Below are 25,320 nucleotides of genomic sequence, written 5' to 3'. Positions count from 1 at the left end.
TCAAAAGTAGCAGGTGTGCAAGCTGTGAGAGACAGAGAGACAGAGAAACAGAGAGAGAGAGAGAGAGAGAGAGAGATGTCAGTGCAGGTCAATGTGTTGTGAGGTGATCCGAGGATAGGTCGGGTGGCTCAAACTGACGTGCTAATGCTTTTATATCTGATATACAACTACGACACCCTGATACATTGTCAAAAACTGTTACTTGTCAGAATTCAAATTAGAAAGCATCAAAAGTAGCAGGTGTGCAAGCTCGAAACACGCCACTTACACATGTGCTATATTTTTGATGCCTTTGTGTGACGTTGTCGTGTGATCAAGTAGGGCATTAAAAAAAAGAAAAATTAATTTCTGCCCGACGGCATCGATATGTAATTCATATAATAAGCTGATACATTTGCCTCGTATACTTTACATCAGCGCCGTGTTGCGAGCTTGTAGATCGGATATTTTCACTACTTCTTAAAAATGCATTTTCTAATTAATTGGAATTTCTTCGATTTAAAAAAATATATATATGAAATTACTGAAACACCTTTGAATTTTGTTCTTGTAATTTTAAATAAATTTTTGTTTTTTTAATTTAGGCTTAGGGTTAATTATTTGTGTTATTATTTTGTATTTGTTTAGCTATTTTGAATTTACTCTAGTTATTTAGAATGTAGTACTATGAAATGTTTTGTTTCGATTTTTGTCAACAGTGCTGTACATACTGTACGTCTGGGAAGGCGGGGAGGGAGGGGAGGGGGAGTTGGCGTTGCAGCGTCGACCTTGCGGCCCCAGAACAGTGTTTAGATTGGTGCGGGGCCTCCTGGCTTCAGCCGTCATCCAGTCAGTCAACACCACGGCCCCCCAAAGCCATCACTCATCTACAGCTTAATTACTGTACACTTTTCTTTTAATACCTTCCACCTTGCTGTTGTCCCCTTTGAGGTCGACAGTGGTGGGGGGAAAGTACACATTTTTTTATGTTACGTTTTTTTCTTTACTTGAGTAAAAGTACAATAGGATTGGTATTTTCTTTTTCAAGCAGCGGAAACGAACACAGGTGAAGCACAACAAGTGGTTTTACAAGGGTTGTCATGGCTTAAAAGAAAGTGCTAAGAAGGCGTTTTAACGCCTCTCACTCCACGACTGCATAAAACCATTAACGTGAGCCATGGTTTATGCGCACGGATGGAGGCTCTGGGTTTAGACAACTGTCTGTATACATTTTGAACTTTTTAGTCCACTACAATTTTTTATTCTTCTTTTTCTTTTTTTTCCAAGTAAATGATTTAGGACTTTTTCTTTTACTGTAACAGAGTATTTATGTATTGCAGGATTGATACTTTTACTTAAGTAAAGAATGTGAGTACTTTTACCACCACTGAGTGCATGAAGAGATGAAACTGGGGGGAAAACTGACAGAGACAGAGAGAGAGAGGGTCTATATCCATTAACCAATCATAGCAAGAGGAATTGACGAGAGGGAGAGGTCAAAAGGTCAAGGGGGAACACATGACCCGTCAGCCCCCCTGACGAAGCCGGGCCAGATCTGTGTGTCTACGCTAGAACAGTGGTTCTCAAACGTTTTTATTTCAAGGACCCCCAAATTGACATTTATTAGGCCGCGGACCGCCATTAAATGGCATTTCTAACTCTTAGGTCCCAATTAGTATTGTAAAATCACAATTGGGAAATTTAACTATAGCACCAACAGCCAAAGCTGAACAAAGTGCTGAACAGAGTAAAACAAGACAGTGGAGCATAGCAATATAAAACAAACATATAAATGGTTGCTTATTTTCTACACTAAATCTGGCTACGCTGATTTCTTTGTGGACTGATCATTAACATTTCTAAGTATGGACCCATCCTGCAGGAATATCTATAGCTCAAAGCCCATGCAGCGATATCCTAAACATCACCATAATCTTTTTCTCTTAAATATATTGATTCCGTACTTTATCATACTACAGTGTCACACAAAAGTGTACACAATCGCAGATCTACAGGCTCAAAACATGAACAAATTTGAGCGTGTAGGTCTTTATATATATATATATATATATATATATATATATATATATATATGTTAATATATATAATTTTTAATTTTTAATTTGAATCCTTAAAGCTAACACTATTTGTTTTTGGACATACTGTATGAGGTTTCCACCCCATTCCCCAGCAGTGACATGTGGATGGACATGGACCCGGAAGCCCCAAGAGGTCCTTGAAGGGGCTAAATTTATAGCTACAGCAAGAACCCAATGAACCCTGCAGGTCTTTGACTCAACTAGTGTACAAAATAATCCAAATGGATGTGGTTTCCCATAGAAATGTGTCCGCGACCCACAAATGGGCCCCGACGCACTGATTTTGGTTCTAGACCAGTGGTTCCCAAACTTTTTTAGCTTGAGACCCAAAAGAGAGATTAGAAGTTTGCCCCCGGACCCAAACTATAGTGAAAATAGCAGATCTACAAGCTTGCGAGTCGTGACTATAACACTGTTTGGGAAACAGTGTTCTAGAGCATTGGTTCTCAACCTTTTTATACTGAAGTACCACCTCAGAAAAATATTGCCTATCCAAGTACCACCATAATAACTGATAAAATACCTGCCCTTTTTGTTCCATTCCTAAGCCAATAATGCTGCTGCTCTGACAAAACTCTGTCTAATCACTAATCAGCACAACTGATGATATTTCTAGTGTGAATAATCAAATCTTCTAACAGCTAGGTGTGCTGTCATACTCATTTTAGCACACCTGGAGAGCCTATTTCAATGAATTGCTTGGTCAGAAGAACTACCTGTAGTAATATGAATATTTCATTCCACTTTTGTCTTTTTTCTCCTTTTTTTTCACCAGAGGTTGGCTCAAGTACCACCAATGGTACCAGTAGTGTTTGGGAACGTGTATATATCTATTCTACGTCCAAGCATAGGCACTCTTAGGTCCCAATTAGTATTGTAAAATCACTGTTAATTTAACTCGTAACCCCTTATGGTTTACAGAGTACAGACCCATAAGGGTCCATTTGGTTCATAACTATCTGTAGTTTAGCTAGGGACGTCCTGGAACTCCCTCAAGTACCCCTAGGGGTCCCCGGACCCCACTTTGAGAACCAATGCTCTTGAGCAGAGGTTCCCAACGAGCATAGACATGGTAACGCCCCGCCTGCCTCTGATTAGCCTACCGACACTGCCCGTCTTGCCCCAATGGTCTCACCAGACGCGAGGTCACTCCGTGGTGGGAAATAATACAAGTACAAGAGAATGACAGCTTGGCACGCGCGACAGTAACTTCTATTTTTGTAGAAGAGGCAAACAAATATTGTTTATGCCATTTGCTTTGATTGAATGATTGATTGAACACGTATTTGTATGATTTGATTTGGTGTTAAAGTGTTAAGTGTTGATTATCGTGTATTAATCTAATTATAGTAAACTTTATTATACTAAAAAAAGATAAAGATCAAGGGAAAAGAGACCTTTTTACAGTACAATAATGTTTCAAGTTTACACTGTACACAAATAAATGGCATAAACAATATATTAGTTTGCCTCTTCTACAAAACATGAAAGTTACTGTCGCGCGTGCCAAGCTGTCATTCTCTTGTATTACGCTTATATCGTATATGTATTATTTATTTATTTCCCACCACGGAGTAACCTCGCGGCAGACTATCCAGCATATATATCAACCTCGGTGGAAAGTCTGACAGAGGCAGGCGGGGCGGTACCATGCCTATGCTTGGACGTAGAATAGATATATACACGTTCCCAAACACTACTGGTACCATTGGTGGTACTTGAGCCAACCTCTGGTGAAAAAAAAGGAGAAAAAAGACAAAAGTGGAATGAAATATTCATATTACTACAGGTAGTTCTTCTGACCAAGCAATTCATTGAAATAGGCTCTCCAGGTGTGCTAAAATGAGTATGACAGCACACCTAGCTGTTAGAAGATTTGATTATTCACACTAGAAATATCATCAGTTGTGCTGATTAGTGATTAGACAGAGTTTTGTCAGAGCAGCAGCATTATTGGCTTAGGAATGGAACAAAAAGGGCAGGTATTTTATCAGTTATTATGGTGGTACTTGGATAGGCAATATTTTTCTGAGGTGGTACTTCAGTATAAAAAGGTTGAGAACCAATGCTCTAGAACACTGTTTCCCAAACAGTGTTATAGTCACGACTCGCAAGCTTGTAGATCTGCTATTTTCACTATAGTTTGGGTCCGGGGGCAAACTTCTAATCTCTCTTTTGGGTCTCAAGCTAAAAAAGTTTGGGAACCACTGGTCTAGAACCAAAATCAGTGCGTCGGGGCCCATTTGTGGGTCGCGGACACATTTCTATGGGAAACCACATCCATTTGGATTATTTTGTACACTAGTTGAGTCAAAGACCTGCAGGGTTCATTGGGTTCTTGCTGTAGCTATAAATTTAGCCCCTTCAAGGACCTCTTGGGGCTGTGGGGAATGGGGTGGAAACCTCATACAGTATGTCCAAAAACAAATAGTGTTAGCTTTAAGGATTCAAATTAAAAATTAAAAATTATATATATTAACATATATATATATATATATATATATATATATATATATATATATAAAGACCTACACGCTCAAATTTGTTCATGTTTTGAGCCTGTAGATCTGCGATTGTGTACACTTTTGTGTGACACTGTAGTATGATAAAGTACGGAATCAATATATTTAAGAGAAAAAGATTATGGTGATGTTAAGGATATCGCTGCATGGGCTTTGAGCTATAGATATTCCTGCAGGATGGGTCCATACTTAGAAATGTTAATGATCAGTCCACAAAGAAATCAGCGTAGCCAGATTTAGTGTAGAAAATAAGCAACCATTTATATGTTTGTTTTATATTGCTATGCTCCACTGTCTTGTTTTACTCTGTTCAGCACTTTGGTCAGCTTTGGCTGTTGGTGCTATACAAATAAAGTTTGATTTGATTTGAAGCCCAAAAGAAGCAACTATAGGCCACTGTGAGCACTTTAAACTTTAAAACCAATATACCACTGCAAGCGCATGAGCTTGCAGATCTGCTATTTCCGGCATTAATACATTAATTAATTTGGAGTTCCTTGACATTAAACAGCTTGAGAGCCACAGAGGAAGCAAGCTCAAATAAGCATCCCCCCCAATAACTACCTTAATATTTACATGGGACTTTACAGAGAAACAAGCCCTAAAGGATCTTATAAGCAGACAAGAAATGCCCCCCCCCCACAATAGCAAACACTAGCCAGAAAACAAAAGTGGTGAAATTAAAGGGATTGAAAACAATGCTAAATATCTCCCTGATCTAAATGGGGAGGCGGGAGGGAGGGGGGTTATTATCAGAGACACTGCACGCATGCTGCTCTAAAAACTCGCATCCCCTGCTAGCCAGATTCCTAAATACGACTACACGTTAAGTGGTAACAGGCGTGAAAGGCTAGAAAAATAAATGCGAGAGACCTCACAACCATTGTTTCGGCTGTGCATATGTGCCACATTGTTCGTCCAGAATTCCACAATTATGGGGGAATGTGGAAATGTTTGTAGTGCGCGGCCTTCTCTCCGCGAAGTCTCCCCAGACATACCATAATCAAAGCTAAATAAGCAACCACTTGGGGAGCTTATCTCGATATTCTTTTCTTCTCAAGACCTCTCTCTCTCTCTCTCTCTCTCTCTCTCTCTTAGTGAAAATGGCCGATCTACAAGCCCACAACGCATCACATTGAGGCTCGTTGTGAGCTTGTAGATGGGCAATTTTCACTACTTCTGTGTGGCACTTGTATGCGAGGTAGGGCATTCATTGAAGAATAATAACGTTACAATTATGAAGATAAGAGGTTAATACTTCCACTACCATTATTGAACCATTTTAGTTACAAATTACTCAATTGCAGATTTAGGATTATTATTATTACAAAGCATCCATTAACCAATTAATTAAGCCCTATTTTATTCTACTTCCATCTATTAAAAAATAGTCACAGTACGCAGTAATTAGTATTTGTATTTGTATTTGTTTTGCTATTTTAAGTATTTAGATGCCAAAACTGTTGCGCTACTCGAGTACAGTCTTGAGTTTCACTTAAGTTGTAAGTTGCATTTCAATTCTACATTGTGGTATTGGTACTTTTACTTCCAGGTAATGATGACTGAGATGTGGTGGATGGGAGTGAAACGTGAGAGGGGAGATGCTTTATGCTCAAAAACAGACACATGTCCTTGATTAGGTAAATACATCAGAAATGCACGAGTAATCTCACACAATAGCCCATACAAGGTCTTTTTAGTACCCCCCCCCCCCCCCCCCCCCCGTGTTTTTTCCGCCATGACAGCATCCAAAAACGTCGACGAGCATTCGAATTTTGGCCAATCGTGTTCCGTTTTTATTTTTTTCATTTTTCCCCTGGCGTATAACCACAAGGACCCCCTACAATGGCCACAAAATGTCTCAGTCTACTGTGTTGAGCTCCAGTGCGCCAAGTAACAAACAATCATACTACTGAATGCCTTTCAAGGTCCCTGACAGAAAAACCTCTAATAAATTATAAAGTCCACTTGCCAGCTTTCAATCATGCCCGCTGCGGTTTGCAGGAGAAAAAAAACATTCCCTCTCCGGAGAGATATACGCACATTTGTAGGAAATTTATCTTGTTCCTTTTCTCATTGTCTCTTCTGCTTAATGTCACTCCATCAAAAAAATAAAAAACACAAGACCAAAAAAAAAGAAGAAATAACACCCTTCTGGAAGCCAGGATATAGCGGCAACGCTTGGTAATCATGCAGCAACAACAAACATTCTTTGAACAATCTGGGACATGATTTCATATTTTGATTATGGTTTTGAGAACAGTAATGGTTTCTCCATGAGTATTCCCCCCTTCTTTAGATGTATACATCGTCTCTGTTGGACAGAAACCTTGTATCTCCTAGATTTAACTTTTACCTTGGTCGTTTAACGACCTATCTTCTATCTATAAATGCACCAACTCTCTGAATGTATGCACGTCTGAAATCCACGTAACTCGGAAACCCCATCGACTTCAAATATGACACGAGCGTTCCACACCAGTGGGCAGTGCCTGGTGTCAAGTCCGTCGGATCGCCGGTTGTCCAGAACCAGCACAAAAGCCTCTGCCCAGGCTCCGGACAGCCAGGGCCCAAATCCAGATCGCCCCTACTGTAGATCTCCATATATGGAGCTGGCCTGTTCTGACATCACAATATTAGCCAATTGATCACATCTGATCCCCCACCGGGCACCGTTCTAGTAGGCCTAATTCATCAGTCCAGAGGGTCGAGCGAAAGCAGCAAGAATAGCCGATCTTCAAGCTCACAACGCGTCGCATCGTGACCCGTTGTGACAGTGGTGTCAATAGGGTGAGCCAAGCTCCCCTGGTTAATGCCCTTTCTCTGTACATTACAGAGAAAGGGCATTAACCCATTCTGACCTGAGATCAGATTCTAAAAATGTCTTCTACATCCTGACAGTTTTCTGAAAAAGCTATGTTTCTATGTCAGTCGTTCTTCGATTTTTCTAAAATAGCAGACCTACAAGCTCCTAGCTCCTAGCTCCTAGCTCCAAGCTTGTAGATCTGCTATTTTTCAACAGCAATAACAGCAAATAATTCAGGCAAGACATGAACTTGCCATACTTTAGCTTTTGCTCAAGGATTTTGCTCAATGTCCTGTACAAGTAACCGTCTTGGACATACAATGTTTCTACCGACAGCGACGGTATATACAGTATGCCTACATACTGTAACTACCTCTGTCCAATATGTCTGTTGAGGCTTTCCTGGACACAGTTGCGTGTATTTCTGAAATGATTTCCATTGCCATATAAAGCGTGAGCCATGTTGGCCACTCATTTCTGACCTCTAATTGCCCCCTACACAGTTTTGACTGTAGCCGGTTCCAAAACCCAACCAAAACCTGCTCGTTTTCTCCAATCAACCTACCTACCTTAATTAGGACCTCTGGGCATAGTAGGGGGAGGGGAGTGGACAAAACGCTTTCTGGGCTCCACCGTTAGTTACCAAGAATGCTGTCCAGTTTATTTGGCCCCTCTGCCTAAAAGCTTTGTTCAGACTACTGTATGTAGGCAAGTCAATATATAATATTGGATTCATTTGTACAAAATACAATCTTTAGGACTAACTGTTGCGGCATGTCATTGGCTGTCAATCGGGCCAATGAACGATCAAAAAGGTCCCGGGGGAAAACGGCGGGCCAATGACTGAAAAGGTCCCGGCAATAATGCTAATTAACAGTGTGACGTCAATCAATCTCAGGATGTCTGAATGTTGGACTGGCATCCGAGTCCAAAATGTGATTTGGGCTGCCAGTCTGATCACACTTTGGCCTATGTGTGTGGAGCTCTGCCTGAAGCAGGCCAGTCTGAACACACTTTGGCCTATGTGTGTGGAGCTCTGACTGAAGCAGGCCAGTCTGAACACACTTTGGCCTGTGTGTGTGGAGCTCTGCCTGAAGCAGGCCAGTCTGAACACACTTTGGCCTATGTGTGTGGAGCTCTGACTGAAGCAGGCCAGTCTGAACACACTTTGGCCTATGTGTGTGGAGCTCTGCCTGAAGCAGGCCAGTCTGAACACACTTTGGCCTGTGTGTGTGGAGCTCTGCCTGAAGCAGGCCAGTCTGAACACACTTTGGCCTATGTGTGTGGAGCTCTGCCTGAAGCAGGCCAGTCTGAACATACTTTGGCCTGTGTGTGTGGAGCTCTGCCTGAAGCAGGCCAGTCTGAACACACTTTGGCCTATGTGTGTGGAGCTCTGCCTGAAGCAGGCCAGTCTGAACACACTTTGGCCTATGTGTGTGGAGCTCTGCCTGAAGCAGGCCAATGCTGAACTGGACTGTCCAGCCCTATAGAGAGGACACACTCAGACGTACACTCAGACTACAGCCCAAAGGCTCAGGAGGCAGTGGGATTGGATATCGTCGCTGTCAGGCAGAAACCTTGTATCTCCATATTTTAACTTTTGGTGTGTGTGTGTTTTTTGTTGTTTTGTTGTTGTAAATTAACGCCCCATATTGAACAGCATCATACAAAAGCATAAAAAGTAGCAGATCCGCAAACTCGAAACACCGCGCTTTTCAAGCTTGTCGATCTGCTACTTTGCCGTGTGGTGTTTGAATTCGAATGCCGAAAGATGGTTTCCACCCAACAGAGACAATATCTAAAACTCTCCTCAGGGACACCAGTGTGGGAAGATGTGTGGTCTCTAGACATGCAAATGCTATATTGTGTGGGCACGATTGGTTTCGTGGTTATCGAAACAAAAGTGATTCAACAATATCAAACAAGCATAATAGGTTGCAAATTCACAATCCATAAGATGACTGCAGGAGATAAAACTAGTAAATCTACAAGTTTGCTTGTAAATCTACTACTTTTGATGCTGTAATATGAAGTCAATCAAGTAGCATTAAATCACAAAACAAACAAAAAACTAAACAAAAAAAAAGAAACACAAAAAGGTTAGAACGTGGAGATAAGAGGTTTCTGCACCTTCAACGGCGAAATTGTATTAACCCTCTTAAAATAACATCACACCAAAAAACGGCATACTGCAGCGCTCTGGTTTCATGCAAACATAACGTGAAGAACGTGGTCTTACTTGTGAGGCGACGAGCGGTTGAAGCACGTCTTGGTCACGTCCGTGGCGTTGGGGTTGCAGCAGTCTCCCAGGTCGTAGAAGAAGTTCTCCCAGTTGCACTCGGGGTCGCACACTCCGTTGCCTTGCTTGTACTCGGGGCAGCGGCTCCAGTGGCCGGACATGCAGTCGCCCGCGTCGAACCCCGTGAGTGGGTGGTTGCACTCCGGGTCGCACATGTCGTCGCCCACCTTCAAGGGTTGATTTTAGGGCAGCAACAAATTTAGATTTTAGTTTTTAGTTGTAGTCTTTTGAATAAAGTTTCATTTCGTTGTTGTCATATTTTCGTCATCTGAAATGCTTTAGTGTTAGTCTGGTTTTAGTCGACTGAATGTCATGCGATTTTAGTCGACTAAATCTACAGTTGTTTTTTTTGTTGTCGTAATGGCTGATTTTAACCTTTTGCGCACAATTGCCGTACATTTTCAGCATGCAGCCTACTGTAAAATGACTTGTGTCTTTTACTTGTCCACTAGTCCCTTCCTTAATCTAGTTTTAATTTGTTGACAAAATTGTCAATATATTCAGTCTTAGTTTTAGTCATCACAGCTTAGTTTTCATTTAGTTTCCATTTACTTTAAATCGGTGGAAAAAAAAGGTGGTCGACGGACATTTATGAGTCACACTGTTTCAGTCGGTACGAAATCAAACACTGGCCCACCTTGCTGATGTCACAGTTGGCCAGGATAAGCCGGTGGCGAAGCGAGGAGTTGGTGACGTTGTGCACGCTCAGCTCCCACGTGATGTTGTACGGGCCGAAGGCCTCGTTGAGCCGCTGGTGCTGCAGGCTGATCTGGTGGTCGGACACGGTCGGGCGCCGACGCGCGTCGTCCCACACGTTGACCACGCGGTAGCGCACCGTCTTGGGCCGGCGGAAGGTCCACAGGGCGTTGTAGTTGCGGATGACCTCCACGTTGTCGCAGACGGTCTGGCCACACGCCGGTGGCTCCAGGGTAGTGTCCAGGAATCCCTCGCCACTGCCGCCACCGTGCGCAAAACTTGGCCGCCCGCCGCCGCCTGCCTGCTGCTGCTCGGGCCGGGGAAAGTTTCCGTCCTTCACGGTCAGCCACTTCCGCGCCGGGTGCTCGAAGGTCTCTCTGATGACGAGCTGAGGGATGTCCTGGGGGTCCTCGTGGCCACGCATGTCCCGGATGATGTGCCTCTGCGCTCGGGCCTGCCTCCAGAGACCCACCCTGTCCACGGCGCCCCGGTAATTGTGATTCAGCGCGTTCCCGCCGATCATTAACACCTTGCACTTTTTCGTCAGGTGACTGAAAACGTCGCCCGACTGCTCCCGACTGACGCCCACTTGGGCGCCGTTGACAAAGAGCTTCATGTAGATGCCGTCATATGTGACGGCCAGGTGCGCCCACTGGTTGGGCACGTAGCGGGCGTTGGAGTGGATGGAGGTCACTTTGTGTGCGCGGTCGGTTTTGAGGGAGAAGAAAAAGCGAGGGTCACGGTTGCCTTGCTCGCTGACCGCCTGGATTCCGAGCAGCCACCCTCGATCGCTGGAGGCGTAGAAACATTTGTCATAGAGACCTGAGAGCGGGAGAGAGAGAGAGAGAGAGAGAGACGGGTCAGTCAATGTGTGTGTGCGTGCATGACACCAAGAAGAGGTACATGACGAAAGACACGAAGACAGGACAGAGAGGACCAGGAAACACAAAGCATCGTTCTAAGATTCCCCTCAAGAAGAAAACAGGACGGATCTTTAGTCAAGAACAAGCTGAGCCATGAGTCAAAGAGTAACATGCCAACTAAATATTTCACCCCTCGTTCCTTTGTATACTACGTTATTTAACATTTGGAGTTTAGTCTCGGTGGAGGGCCTCAGTGTACTGGCCCCGGCCCAACGACACATTCACTCCACAATTTCAAGCTCCCTTTTCAATAACAGCCAGCCGGGAGGTCCGCCTCGAGTCACCCCTTTGCCAATCGTTAATGCGAATGTCAGTTCAGCATTTGTGTTAAAGGACCACTTCACCACTTTTCAACTCATCATCATATAATCGGGGCACTAATGTTCATGATAAAATACCACAACTATTTTTCTACTCAGTCTGCGTCTCATAGGGGGGCTGTGGGCAGTTGATCAGAAACCCATCCACCATCATCGTTGGGTAGATGTATTTTACAATTTTTTATATTGTATTATCGTGAGAACGATAATTTCCATTTTCACATTGCAACTTTTCAGGAATAGAAAGTCTTCCATTTCTATTATCTTGGATTCCCCATCGATGTTGTCAATGGTTGACGGGTTTCTGAACTGCCCACAGCCCTCCCAGGAGACACAGACAAAGTAAAACATTTTGTTATCATGAACATTAGTGAAGATCAATGAAGGTAGGTTGAAAAGTGGTGAAGTGGTCCTTTAATATAATTCAGCGTGTGTACACACACACACACACACACACACACACACACACACACACACACACACACACACACACACACACACACACACACACACACACACACACACACACACACACACACACACACACACACACACACACACACACACACACACACACACACTAAAGGATTAGTCTGGAACATTGTTGGAAAAATTCGTTGAGGGTTATTTGGTCATTTATCAGATGCAGACGCACAATGTGGTCTCGATTAGTGAGCAAATCTACTAATACGATACATTCTCTGATAACATAAGGGGAACGCTGTCCTGGAAATTGGGTGGAAGTGCATGTTTAGCTAAGGGAGACCCCGTAGAAGTCTCCTCCAAAAAGGAGTTTCATGAACATTGAGTGCATTTAAAGCTGTTCCATGTAAATGCCCCCCCACCCTCGCCAGCGGTGCAGCCAGAGAGGAGGTTATTTTTCTGCAAAAAAACGTGTTTTTCTAGAGGCACCAAAACACCTTTTTCCTGTTGCACTTGGAACACGTATGTCAGCTTCAGCATGGTAATGTGTTTTCACTTCTTAAGCCCGGATTTATGCTCGGCCGCTAGCCGGTGTCGCACAAGGCCAAACATAGCTGATTTACAAGCTCACGGCATGCCGCGCTCCGACACAATCGTGAGCTTGTAGATCGGACACTTTGTCCGCGCAAAACCAGCGCGTAACAATGTTTATAAAGTCCTTTAGTGGATCTCTGAATGGGTACTGTTTGTTTGTTTAGCGCTTGTGGGGGGAGGGCAGTGTGTGTACTGTATGTGTGTGCGTGCACGCGTCATATATTCCAATCTTCCAATCTACTGTGACTGTACCCAGACATGTACGAGGTGAAAGTGACCAAAACATTGTATCTGAAAAATGTGGAAGTCTGCATTCGTACTGTTGACGATTCTGGAGGGGGTTTGAATCCACCTCTGCCACATGCAGGCACACATTCCTCGCGTGCACGCAGAGCGTCGCTGTTGGGGACAGAAACCTCTTACCTCCATATTATAACTTTTGGTAGTTTTTTCCTTCATAAATTAACGCCCTACTTGATCATACTACAGCGCCACATACAAAAGCACTCGTGCGTGCGCGCGCGCGCACACACACACCCACACACACACACGTGTGCAAAAGGAGCGTCCTCCTCAGCTGTTTGTAACCGACTCAATCTGGTGCATCATGTGCCTATTAAATAAAACTGGTTCAAACCCCTTTAAACCAGCTTTATTTGATACAGGATGCACCAGATTGCTGTAAATTATATCTTCTTTGTTAAAATCAGCTCTATATTCTGACGCAGTAGCAATCATTGCTATAGTGTACACTAGAGTGTTTGTTCGGTAACGGGGGTCTCCCCATCTCAGTCTGCTCTTTAGTAAACAGAAAAGCATTTGATATAGCTTTCACATCTTGCTTTGTACTAAAATGAGCATGGTCTGAAATCATAATTGCAGATTATCAAGGTGAACATCCAACTCACGTTAATTCCAGCCTCATGTCAATGTGCTACAGTTGTCTCTTGTCTGGCTATAATGTCTGATATGGGCTCGGTCGCATGCACGACGGGATCGTGAGCTTGTAGGTCGGCCGTTTTTTCCCTGAAGCAAGCGACACAGTCGTGCAATGGGTTTTCCCTTAAACAGATTTCTAGCTATAACGTGACCGCTTCCTAATGGGATGCAAACGCCAATATGCACTCATTAGCTGGATATTCTAATGGCGTAATCTTCAAAGAGGCGAGGCTGACGAGTTCAGCATCAAGGTCAGTCCTTTGGTGGATGACGTTTGCAGGCTTTCCACTACTAGTGGAAGGGAGGGGGGGGGGGCCTCCCCATCTGTCAGCTAGTGCACTCAAGGCTAAAAGGTGCGCTAAAATGTTCGTAGGGCTCCCAGTGTAAACAGCTGTCATAATTCTGCCATGCTCAATTAATCTAACACAGTACACTTTTCCAGACCCTGCATAGTAGAAAATCCTCAGTGAGAATTTAGCTCTGAGGGTGCAAAAGAAAATTGGACCCGAACAGACCTTTCACAGGTCCTCGTGACTGAGGATTTTTATACAGTGTGTGCGCACTGCGGCTGGGTGGTCACAGCGGCCAAACACGCATGGACGCACGTCGCATGCACGCACGCACGCACGCACACACACACACACACGCTTATACACATAATTTGCAGACAAAGTGAAACGCTGCTGCGCAAGTGCAGCCCTAATACATACACAAACGCATGCATGTAACACTGGGGTATTTGCATATGCACACACTACAGTTAAGAGCTGTCAAGTTCAAAGGCAACCTTGCTTGCACTTGCCATTTGTCTTTCCCACAAGGAAATACAAGGGAGGGGGGGGGGAGAAAAGAAAAACAGAAAGAGAAATGTCAGAGGTACCTGATAAAAGTGTGCAGGGACTTTTGGTTTACGTTTGAACTGTTCCGGCTTTGAGGGGGTCAGGGAAAGGTGCTGTGTATACTGTCGGACAAGAGTGACGCACGGTGCGGCCCGAAAGAGATACTGGAAAATTCCACTGATGCTTTTAGACGGGGACCAATTACGTCCATCGAACATGGCATATTGATTAACCACTGTCAACCTGGCATCCCTATGTTGGCCATGTCAGTATAATATGCTGAACACTGTCTAAACATTTCAACGCTTTTAAAACAATTAAAACATTTCTAAACGTGTCGAAATTTTGTGCCATGAGCGTGTATATCATTATTCAATTGTGCAACAAAGCATATACACAGCTTTTAGGGTTGGTAATTCAAAAGAAGAGCAGATCTACAAGCTCACAGCACGTCACTTCGTGCCACACTGCGAGCTTAGATCTGCTATTTGTATGTAAGTGTGAGAACTACTGATTTAGAAGGTAATTGTAGAATCGGTCTCATGCAGGTCATAATGGGTTAAGCGCTTAATATAGATCCTTAAGTTCGCAACTCTCCAGAACTACTTAAGCGTAGGCCTTGGACCAAACTGTCACGTTTGATTCATTCCACCAAACAATTTACTTAAGCAATGAAAATGCTATAAATAATAGGGCGCTGAATGAACTGTCACAGGTTTCATTTGAAAACCGCCTCCAACTGTTTGGTTCACTTCCAGGCGGGGTGTTTTTTTTGCCACTAACCCTATAAAGCAGCTAATCCAAATCGTCTTGTCTCTCAGCCATTATAAAGGAACAATCTGCTTTTATGAATGTCAGATAACATAAATTGCTACCACTTACTCTGTAACTTACTCTTTAACCGTGCCAGCACTTGAAACACCCCCATTAAATTTAATGACTCAAATGGGGATTTTGTGGCATTTTATAACGTACTTATCACAACATACCAACACAGTAGGAAGGGCATATCGGGCTGGAGGGCAAGGTGATGGTAATTTAAACTGCGTTTTCCCAGACACCAGTGGCTTGAAGATGGAAACCTGTTTGATATCATGATGATGCGCTTTGTTAACCACTCAAGCCCCAGTTAAGATGTCGCAATGATGAACAAGCTCACAATGTGTTCTGACTTCTGAGCTTGTAGATTGGCTATTTTCACTAATTGTTTTACCTTTTTTATTTATTTATTTATTTATTTAATAATAATTGTATTTCAATTCTTAAATATATATATATTTTTTAGCCTTCACCTATGATGGGATAAGGTATTTTCTTATTTCCAAATACGACCCCCTTTGCAAAACAATGTGGACACCCCTAACCTGACATGGCCAATAGAGATGCCAAGGTCCATGTATGAATATTGTAACGTTTCGCTCACCAGGTAACTGAGAACTAGCTCCCTTGGAGGAGCAAGTTACGGCCGTGTCTTTTGCGGGGTCGCTACACTACCCCCTCCTTTCTGACTTCTCGTGTCCCTCACGTCCCTCACACAAGGGCACACTCCAGCAGTCCACGACACTTCCGACACTAATGTAACCTTTTGTGCACCGAGCTGGAATCGGCAGGTAACAGGCAAATCCTGCCTTTTACCTGCCGATGCCGAGCTGGAGACCGACCGGGGTCCGATCCCAGGTCGCTGCGTGAAACGTAGCCTGCCCTACTTGATCATACTACAGTGTCACACAAAAGCACCAATTAGGGCATTAATTCATGAAAACAAATGGAGATAAGAGGTTTCTGCCCGACGACAGCAACGATAATGTTGAATCAATGAAACGCTGAGCTGGTGGTGGGATCAGTGACATTGAGAAACCCACACGTTCTGCAAAACCATCTCGATGTTTCAAGACAGGCACGCCATGAACAGTGGGCTCGAGCCCGGAGACGTCCGTCCGTCCGCCCGCCCCGTCGAGCTAGGCGCTCAACAACGGTGTTGCCACATGGAGCGGTGCCAAGCCTGCCACTGCGCTGACTCAGCACCGTTCTGAGAGGCACGCCGATGGAGGGAGCGTGACCACCGGTGTGCCAAAAACCCATTGGGTTCTAAAAAGCCTAGTTCAGCGTATAAATGGCCAGGAGTGCAACCGCAACCGGTGTGCTAGCTTAAAGGTTCTCAAACTGTTTGTTGTATTTTTTGTGCCAGGGACCCCCAGAAGATATTTGTGTTAGAAAAATTCAAAATTATTGAAAATTTTAAACAATTTCAAACACTTTCAAAAATGTCTCAAAATGTTCAAAAATAGCAGATGTACTCTGAATCATCACTTACAAGTTGCATTCCCAACTTGATACCCGATAAAAATAAATAATCTAGGATTGAATTGGTCGTTGTCTACTTTGCATCTGGACATTTTGACATTTGAGTGTTAAAAATCATGTTCTGCGGCGACCAACTGAGGTGGTTAGTAGCAGCACATCTGCCACTTGGTATAAGGGTTGGGGGTGTGTGTCACTTATGTTTTAAAGGTGCAGTGAAATGAAAAAGACGTTTTTCACACTTTTAGACCATATCCGTGGTCATTATATGGGCATACCTAACAATGGATGCCAATTTTTTTTGAAAATTCTCATTTCTGTGTGTTTTTATATCAAAGGTCCATAAAAACGATTGCATTATTTATTTATTAAAACGAAAACGTGCTGCGTGATGACGTGTAGAGATACACATCGATAAAAGCCAATAACAATGAAGCTCACCCGTTTAATTTCCCATATTTGTGCGTCCGTCCATCACAGCTGCTATTGATTACAGAATACTCCGTTTTTATTTCCATTCCAGATAACATCCAGACAGTGTATTACTCGCTTTCAACTTAATCATCACGCTAGAATATGTATCTGAAAACATTATATGGAAGAAATAAGCCACATAACAGTAAACTGGTTGTGCTGGCCGACCATATGATTTATAAACAAACAACACCACGCTGTTGCGCCTAGCATAGCTACCGTCCCTAGCTACCGTCCCATCGCCTGAAGGGATGCGACGCTCTGATTGGTTCAGAAACTTCAGACCGGTGTTTCATGTTGTTCACCATTTCCGTTTCACTGCGCCTTTAAACTGTTCCCCAAACTTTCCAAATGCTGTATGATTTTTTTTCACCTACTGTATACCACATGGCCATAATAAAATAAAATAAACATATTTCTGGCCTAACACGTTGATAGGCGATGAAATATTTTATTGTGATGACAGTACATGTTTTGTATCTTAAAAATCACACCTGTGTGAAGTGGCCCCTCACTTCACACAGGTGTGATTTATATCATCATCATTCATCATACATCATCACATTCCTGGCCTATTGTCCTCACTTTTTATCCTCAAGTCCAATCCGGCTAATCACTTGTGGCGTCCTCACTTTTTAGCCTCAATATGCACATTGCTCAGCCAATCAAATCATTGCTATGGGGTGCTCAGCCAATCAAATCATCGCTATGGGGTGCTCAGCCAATCAAATCATCACTATCGGGTACACACAAACACACAAATCTGGGCATAGAGGGGCTAGCGCCCCTCAAAAAACAATAGTGACTCATATCACAATATCAATATAATATCTATAAATTGCCAAGATATGATGGTAATGTTGCTTTAAGAACCTACTAAGATGAAGGATTCAGGTTCATATTACGCATTTAAAAAATATCCTTCGTCAACTAAAATGCTGAAGCATTCGAGTTCAGCATCATAACCCTAAATGATAGTACCACACTGTACCACTGCTGTGTTATCAAAGCTCATATCTGCCAATGTGTGCACATAATTGTCCCCAGCAGGTCATGGAAGAGAGCCTCTGTTCCTCTTGTGATTTACTTTCCTCTCCCTTTGATGCGGGACAGTCCAACATGACCCGATGCAGGGGCTAATAGGGCACAACAAAGTTTGCATAACATTTGGACACAGAACACGATGTTCTGATTGTGTGACACGATGTTCTGATTGCGCGTGCGTGTGTGTGTATATATGTGTGTGTGTGTGTGTGTGTGTGTGTGTGTGTGTGCATGACATGTGCAAACCCCAGTCAGAGGGGTCAGCCTGGGCCGCTTAGTATTCAGTCAACTTCAATTATACTTTGTTAATTTTCTCAAACGACAAATCAAGAAACATGCTGATTTGCATTTTGAGAAAATCTTCCTCAATTTAAGATTTAAAAGTTTCCTTTTGTTTTTATCCAGAATGACTTACAAGGGAGGAGCAATGCTTGCTTAAGACAAGACTTCCCGTTACAGGTTCACCTACTGGGCTACAACACAGTTGTACCATGGTGCTGCATACCCAAAATACCCAATCTACAAGCTTTACAAGCTCACTTGTAAGGCAGAGTATCTGCCCTGAATCTGGGAGGTCGGGGTTTGATCCCCAGCCGGGTCTTACCAAAGACTGTAAAAATGGGACCCAATGCCTCCTTGCTTGTCACTCAGCATCAAGGGTTAGATTGGGGGGTTAGATCAACTAAATGATTGCAGAGCGTGGCACGGGTGCAGCTCACCGCTCCAAGAGATGGGTCAAATTCTGAGAACAAGTCTCACATACAGCAATGCAAGTAGCAAATAGCAGGACTCTAACCAACGCGTCACAGTGTGACATGTTGTGTCAATCTTCATATCATGCATTGTGACTCGCCAACATTCATATCCATACAGCAGCACCGACTTCACATTGCTGTTGTAAAGTCTGACTTTGGTTCTTACAGTGTACTGCTTGGACTTCCAGATAGATTGGAGCCTAACAAAAACACTGTGAGCCTTCCCTAGCCTTGCTCTGCTGTCCTTTTCTGCTGCATTCTCTTTGCTGATCAGACTTCTCAGATATGTGAACTCTTCTACACATTCAAGAGTGTATCCATTCACAGTGATTGGTGCACCTGAGGTGGAATTAATGCACATGCACGGGTGCAGCTCACCGCTCCAAGAGATGGGTCAAATGCTGAGATCAAGTCTCACATACCGAAATGTAAGTACCAAATAGCATGTCTCTAACCAACGCGTCACAGCGTGACATGGTGTGAGCTTGCAGATCGGCTACCCTATTTTTGGTGCACGATACCGATGCGCAACCAAGAATAGCTGAAGCATTACCATCTGTCCCTACAGCCAGTGAAAACAACTCTTGTATTGGCTTCATACAGTGAGTCTAATTTCTGTCAAGTACTCTTGTCCAGAGTGACTTGAGGAGTAGGTTAGGGTCCAGTGTCTTGCTCCAAGGAATTTCCCACAGGATACATGGTGGGGGTGTGGACTGCACCCTGAGGCCTGTCTGTTGCCAGACACTTTGTGTAATACACTGCAGACAGTGTCCATGTTTACTATACTCAACCCGTTTGCTCCCTCTGTGCACATGTCATTCTCGAGATCACTAAGCTTGTGTTATCCTCAAACAGATACATGACATCATCCATGATGTCACTCCCTGGTTCCTACTCCAATGGGTAGAGTAAGCAAATACACAAACCAACCCATGTGGTTTCACAGAAATCAGCCCAGTCTACTTTCTTTTTATGATGAATTGAACATGGTGGACCCTATTGTAAACAAGTGTAATGCTTTATGGTGTCGTCCACAGGCACGATGATGAGCCTAGCATGCAATAACAGAGGAGGCGATATCAGGTCAGCGCAGACTGGAGAGGATTCAAATGTGATCAATAAGGAATATCAACATGACAGCTAGGCTTCTGATACTCCAAGCCACCAAACTCATTCATTAATGTCATGTGTGTCTCTGTGTGTGTGTGTGTGTGTGTGTGTGTGTGTGTGTGTGTGTGTCTCTGTGTGTGTGTGTGTGTGTGTGTGTGTGTGTGTGTGTGTGTGTGTGTGTGTGTGTGTGTGTGTGTGTGTGTGTGTGTGTGTGTGTGTGTGTGCTTTAGCTGTGCCGTCTTGTTACATATATTTTTTATCTTGTACTTGTCAAATAGTGAAAATGATTAGCTATACTCAGGGAGGAAATAAATGAATACGCTAATATCAGCAGTCAAAACAACAACACAGTGGGGGGAACCAGCTGTAGCAAAAACAACCACACTTCTGGATCAAAACAATGGGATAGGGTCATAGGGCTGTTTGTTAGAGACCCCGGAGCCTTGTTGTGGCCGCCTGAATTAGATTTAAAAGATTAGGTTGGTTGTTAAAAGATTATTGTTGGTTCTCAAGGGGTATTCCCCCTGTTACAGAGTGTTACAGGAGCAGTAGTTGCTGAACAGGACATGGACCTGAAAATAACATGCCCAAGTTGACAGCCACCTTAAGTTAAATGTACATATCTACAGTAGGTAGAACTTTCCAGCTCACCGACAGTAGCCAAATTGTCCCTGTCGAGTTCAACTGCAACTACAGGGGGGGGGGGGGTGGCTTTTTGTAATGCATGTCCAACTGCCTAGTCAGTTAGTAGTGTCACATACACAGCTTGTGTTGGGAGTGTGACTCCGTGTTTGGAGGAGGGAAAGGCAAGAGAAGCATAGAAACCTAGTTGTAAGCCTCTGTGTAATGGCCTCTGCTGCCTGCCAGTCACTTAATAAAGTGACACACAGGAAACCTCAGTTCAGTTAAGTTCAAAGCTGACCAGCTGCACTGGTGAGGAAACAGGCAGTGAGTTCAGTTTGTGTGTGCAACGCTCCCTGTCGGCGGCATAAAGAAGCAGATGCAAAATATAGCCCTACTACAATTTACGCTGCTGTACAAACAGCGGTGCTGCCTGCTGCTAGGTCACAAGCAGTAAGCACAGCCACAACAGAGACAATGCAGTATACTTTGTCAAATATATAGGCTGCTATAAGGAAGAACATAATGTGCTCCTCGTGGCAAGGTTGCAGCTGAAAGAGAGTTCTCACAGATTACGTACCATATGTATGTTCTTCTGGTTTTTAACCGCCTTTCTCTAACATGTGTAATAAATAAACGACTACACACCCGAGTAGACTATTGTGCTCCACACTGTCAGTCACTGCCGTGCCGCGCGTGCGTTATTTGACTACACTGAACAATGTCCATAGAATTTTGAATATCGCCACGTACCGTACATAATAAACTAATGTATATGCGCACGTTTGTGAAAACGATAACGTCACCGATTATTATCGCCGAATATCCTACGCGTCGCCGCCCGCCGCCGCTGTGAAAAGGAGCAGCAGCAGCTGTAAGCAATGAGTAATTAATTAATAGACAGTCTACTCTACTCCATCGCGGGAGGTTGTCGTATAACAACAAAACAACTGACCTCACGTAGATCAGGGTTTTTTTTGTTTTGTTTGTTTTTTGCAAAGCGGCACCATTATACAGTATTTATATAGGTTTATTAGCGTAATTCAAGGGGGAAACGCCGGAGTTCGAAAGTAAATCCAGTAGCCAATCCAAAGGTGTCGGTTTTTTTGGGGGGGGAACACTCCACATTGCGGCATGCATTACGCGCTGCTCTCTCTCTCTCTCTCTCTCTCTCTCTCTCTCTCTGGACTCCTCTCCAAAATAACAAACCAATCGCTCCCGCTTTGCTTTGCATCGGCGGCTGTGTGGTGTGTGGTGACGTGCTCACTTTCAAAGTTTGGGGACCATTACATCATAGTTTTAAAATAGCCAAGTCGCCCGAGCGAGCCCGGTGGTTCATAGAAATTACATTTTTTACGCACAGTGACATCAGCTGCCAATCAAATGATGCGGTATTAAAACGATATCACAGCGGCGTTCGGTTGTGGCTTTTGCGGGGAATTCATATGCTCCTCCAAGCTACAACAAGTCAAGTCATATCTTGTTAAAAAGCATTTTATAACGTGAATGTTGATATTGAAAATGTATGAGATTAGCACTGTGTAGGTGAGTGTCCTCCCCCTTTTATGTGGCGGAATAAAAAAATGTGAGCACACTCCTCGGTGAGCCAATGCTTGCACCACCTAAAAGCTCCGCTGCACTTTTGAAAGATTACATCACTGTCTAGTCTGATATATAATAGGTAAACTCCTTGTCAACTAAAAAACGCATGTTTTGGGGGACTGTTGGCACAATTCACAACAAATAGGCTACGCTATATTCTATAGTTTAGATTTCAGTTTCTAGATTAATTCACCCGTTCATAAAGTATAGTTATAGTAACTATATAATTCAAGAATATGATGTTTGGGGGAGCCAGTGATCCTACCTGCGATCACTGTGGGTGATCGTTGACCTCCCTCCGGCTTGATCCACATCTCCAGGGTAAAATTTCCTCTGGGTATCTCCACGCCCGGCTTTAGCCGGAGCTGGTCTCCTCTGCCGGTGAAATAAACGGCTTTCCCCCGACCCGGGGAGTTCTCCTCCGCCTGCGAGGAGCGCCGCCGCTGCCGGAGCACCCGTCGCTCCAAGCCGGGCAAGGAGCGCTTGCCCCGGGGCAGCCGTGTGGCACAAGCCCCTGGGATGGTGGCTTTCGCCTCCCTCATGCGCACCAGCTCCCTCTTGGATCTCCCCTTTCTCCGGACTGTCCCGCACTCTGATCCAAAACACAAGATGAGTATCACAAGGCAAGACACCCAGGGAGATGTCCAAAGTTTCATTTTCAAGGAGATGGTTAAAAAATATATAACAATAATATAAAAACAGAAAAGGAGGGGGAAAAAAGAAAAGAAACTGGAATAACTAGAAAATGTGTAGGTCCAAAAAATGTTCTCTTTGAAATCTTCCCGGAGATTTCTTCTCTGTTTTTTACAGCCGCATGTCAAAGCGTAGAAACTGTCTAAATAAACCCATAAAGCTATGCTGTTATTCCCTCTTTATAATGCTAAGCCACGACCCCCTCTCTTAAGCAAAACTACTCTTCTGGAGACATTCAGGGGACACAGGAATATTTGATTCATGTATGTGTTCCACGGTGCCTTTTCAATGGGTCCCATTTAGCCAAAGGGATGACTAATAAGTAATCAATCAAGAGGGGGGTCCGACGGATGCCCCCTCATCCCCTTTAGATGGTAGGAGTTACTCGCAGAAATCCACAGTTGTCCGCCAAGCGACTTGTCACACCTTTTGATTGTTTCCTTATCCTGCCCGTAAAACAATATACAAAAAAATCCCACATATTAAATTCCAAAGAAAAGTAAAAAGAAAGCGACCTCTCATTTTATTGCACACAACAAAAAAAAGAGGAAAATTAGACTAAAAATGATATCCTATAAACTTGCATTTTTGGTCGCCTTTCACAAAAAGTTAAAATGTAGTAGGCTACTATAGAGGTCTACTAAATTATCTTGTAAGGCGAGAGAGAAACGGGGACAGAGAGAGAGCGCGCAGCAGAAGTCTAAGCATCGCGATCCTCATTGATTTGCCTGGAGCAGAGCTAGAGACTCTTGGAGAGAGAGAGAGAGCCAGGACTGGTCGTACGCTTTAGGAGCTAGTTTTTTCTCTCTCTCTCTCTCTCTCTCTCTCTCTCTCTGTAAGTCTTTTTAAGAGCAACTCATGTTTCAAATGTTCCGGGGCTGTGTTTTTTGAAGTGGGAAGTCACACAGGTAGGCTACTCTCACTGACGGCAATTTTCTCTCTATGGCACGTATAGTGATCGGATGGTGTTTACACAGAGTTAGAAAGCGTATATGTATCCCTCTAGCGGTTACAATTCAAACAATCCTACAGCACCGCTCTCCTCTCAGACTCTCCAGTCTCCACATGAGGACCATTAGCGCCCAGTAGCCTAGTAAACAATGATCACTGTATAACTGTTACTTTTGATGTGAAATCGTGCTGTATTTCTTGGCGATGTTTTAGTTTATTAAATGTTTTAAAGTTGTATGCTGTTGTTGAATGGGTTACTGATGAATTTTTTTTAACCATTACTTCCAATTTTATAAGTCTGTTTTGTATTATTAAATACGATATATGCTTTTTGGTGTTTGTTGTGTTTATCATGATTTAATCACGTGCACTCACACATGTATGTAATCAGACACGTCTTAACTTGCAATTGACTAAATGCAGAACCACTGTGTTGGTGTGTGTTCATGTTCAGTATATTATTATTCTAGGCCTATACCCGTGGTTGTGGTTCCCAAACATTTTCATGTCAAGGACCCCCAAATTGACACTCATTAGCCTGCAGACCCCCATTAGAAAATATATGCCAAGGAAGCCCCAGATGATTTTTACGGCTCTGGCAGTGATATTCACAGATTTTCATTTCAAGGACCCCCAGGTTTGGCCTGAATTAGGCTAGGGACCCCCATTTAATGCCATTTCTATATCTCTGGGACCCCAATGTATTGTAAAATCAAAGTTAATTTAACTCTGAGAGTGTACAAATGGAATCAAAGGTTCCCAATTATCATTTAGCTGGGGACCCCCTTACACTCTCAAGGACCCCTATAGGGTTCCCCAGACCCCACTTTGGGAACCACTGGCCTATAGGGTAGGCTGTGTGAGTTGAAGCTGCCTGCATCAACCCTATATATAAGGCTTCCTTTTCTATATTAAAAATCAAATACATTTAGGTTTATAGCTCAAGTTTCTGTCTGTGGAAACCTCAATATGTCCAAAACTGTTACCGTTCAGGATTCAAATTCTGAAATGGCTAAAGTATAGCAGATTGATAAGCTCAATCAAAACGTGTTGATTCGTGCCGCGTTTCTGACTTGTAGATCTGCTACTTTTGATGCCTTATGTGTGACGCTATGTGATCAAGTAGGACGTTAATTTATGATAAAATACAAAAAGTTAGAATATGGAGATACGAGTTGTCTGACCGACTGCAACGATATACTGTAGATATACATCAATGTCACCTATACCATTGGTTCTCAAAGTGGGGTCCATGCCTTGAGGGGGCTCCTGCAGAAAATTTTGCATTTTTAACACAAATATTATCTTCTGGGGGTCCCTGGCACGAAAC

The 25,320-nt window shown here is 43.5% G+C and overlaps 1 protein-coding gene across 5 annotated transcripts in view; it reads right to left on the bottom strand.

The window, feature by feature from the left end:
- The window catches only part of pappaa (pregnancy-associated plasma protein A, pappalysin 1a), a 182,490-nt gene extending 158,590 nt beyond the window's left edge, over positions 1-23,900 (bottom strand). For 4 of the 5 annotated variants that reach the window (XM_083793928.1, XM_083793929.1, XM_083793930.1 and 1 more), the window contains exons 1-3: positions 22,612-23,900; positions 10,343-11,223; positions 9,646-9,872 (exon numbers count right to left, since the gene is read on the bottom strand). In XM_083793928.1, coding sequence (XP_083650054.1) covers positions 9,646-9,872; positions 10,343-11,223; positions 22,612-23,002 — 1,499 coding nt within the window. In that variant the 5' untranslated portion in view covers positions 23,003-23,900. Of the gene's footprint in view, positions 1-9,645; positions 9,873-10,342; positions 11,224-21,324; positions 21,408-22,611 lie in introns of those variants that run through there. The other variant, XM_083793932.1, reaches the window with a different exon arrangement.
- Between the last annotated feature and the right edge of the window lie 1,420 nt (positions 23,901-25,320).

The sequence above is a fragment of the Protomyctophum parallelum genome (genome assembly GCF_964188405.1).
Source record: "Protomyctophum parallelum genome assembly, chromosome: 21".
Taxonomy (NCBI): domain Eukaryota; kingdom Metazoa; phylum Chordata; class Actinopteri; order Myctophiformes; family Myctophidae; genus Protomyctophum; species Protomyctophum parallelum.
This window is presented reverse-complemented; position numbering and strand designations above follow the sequence as displayed.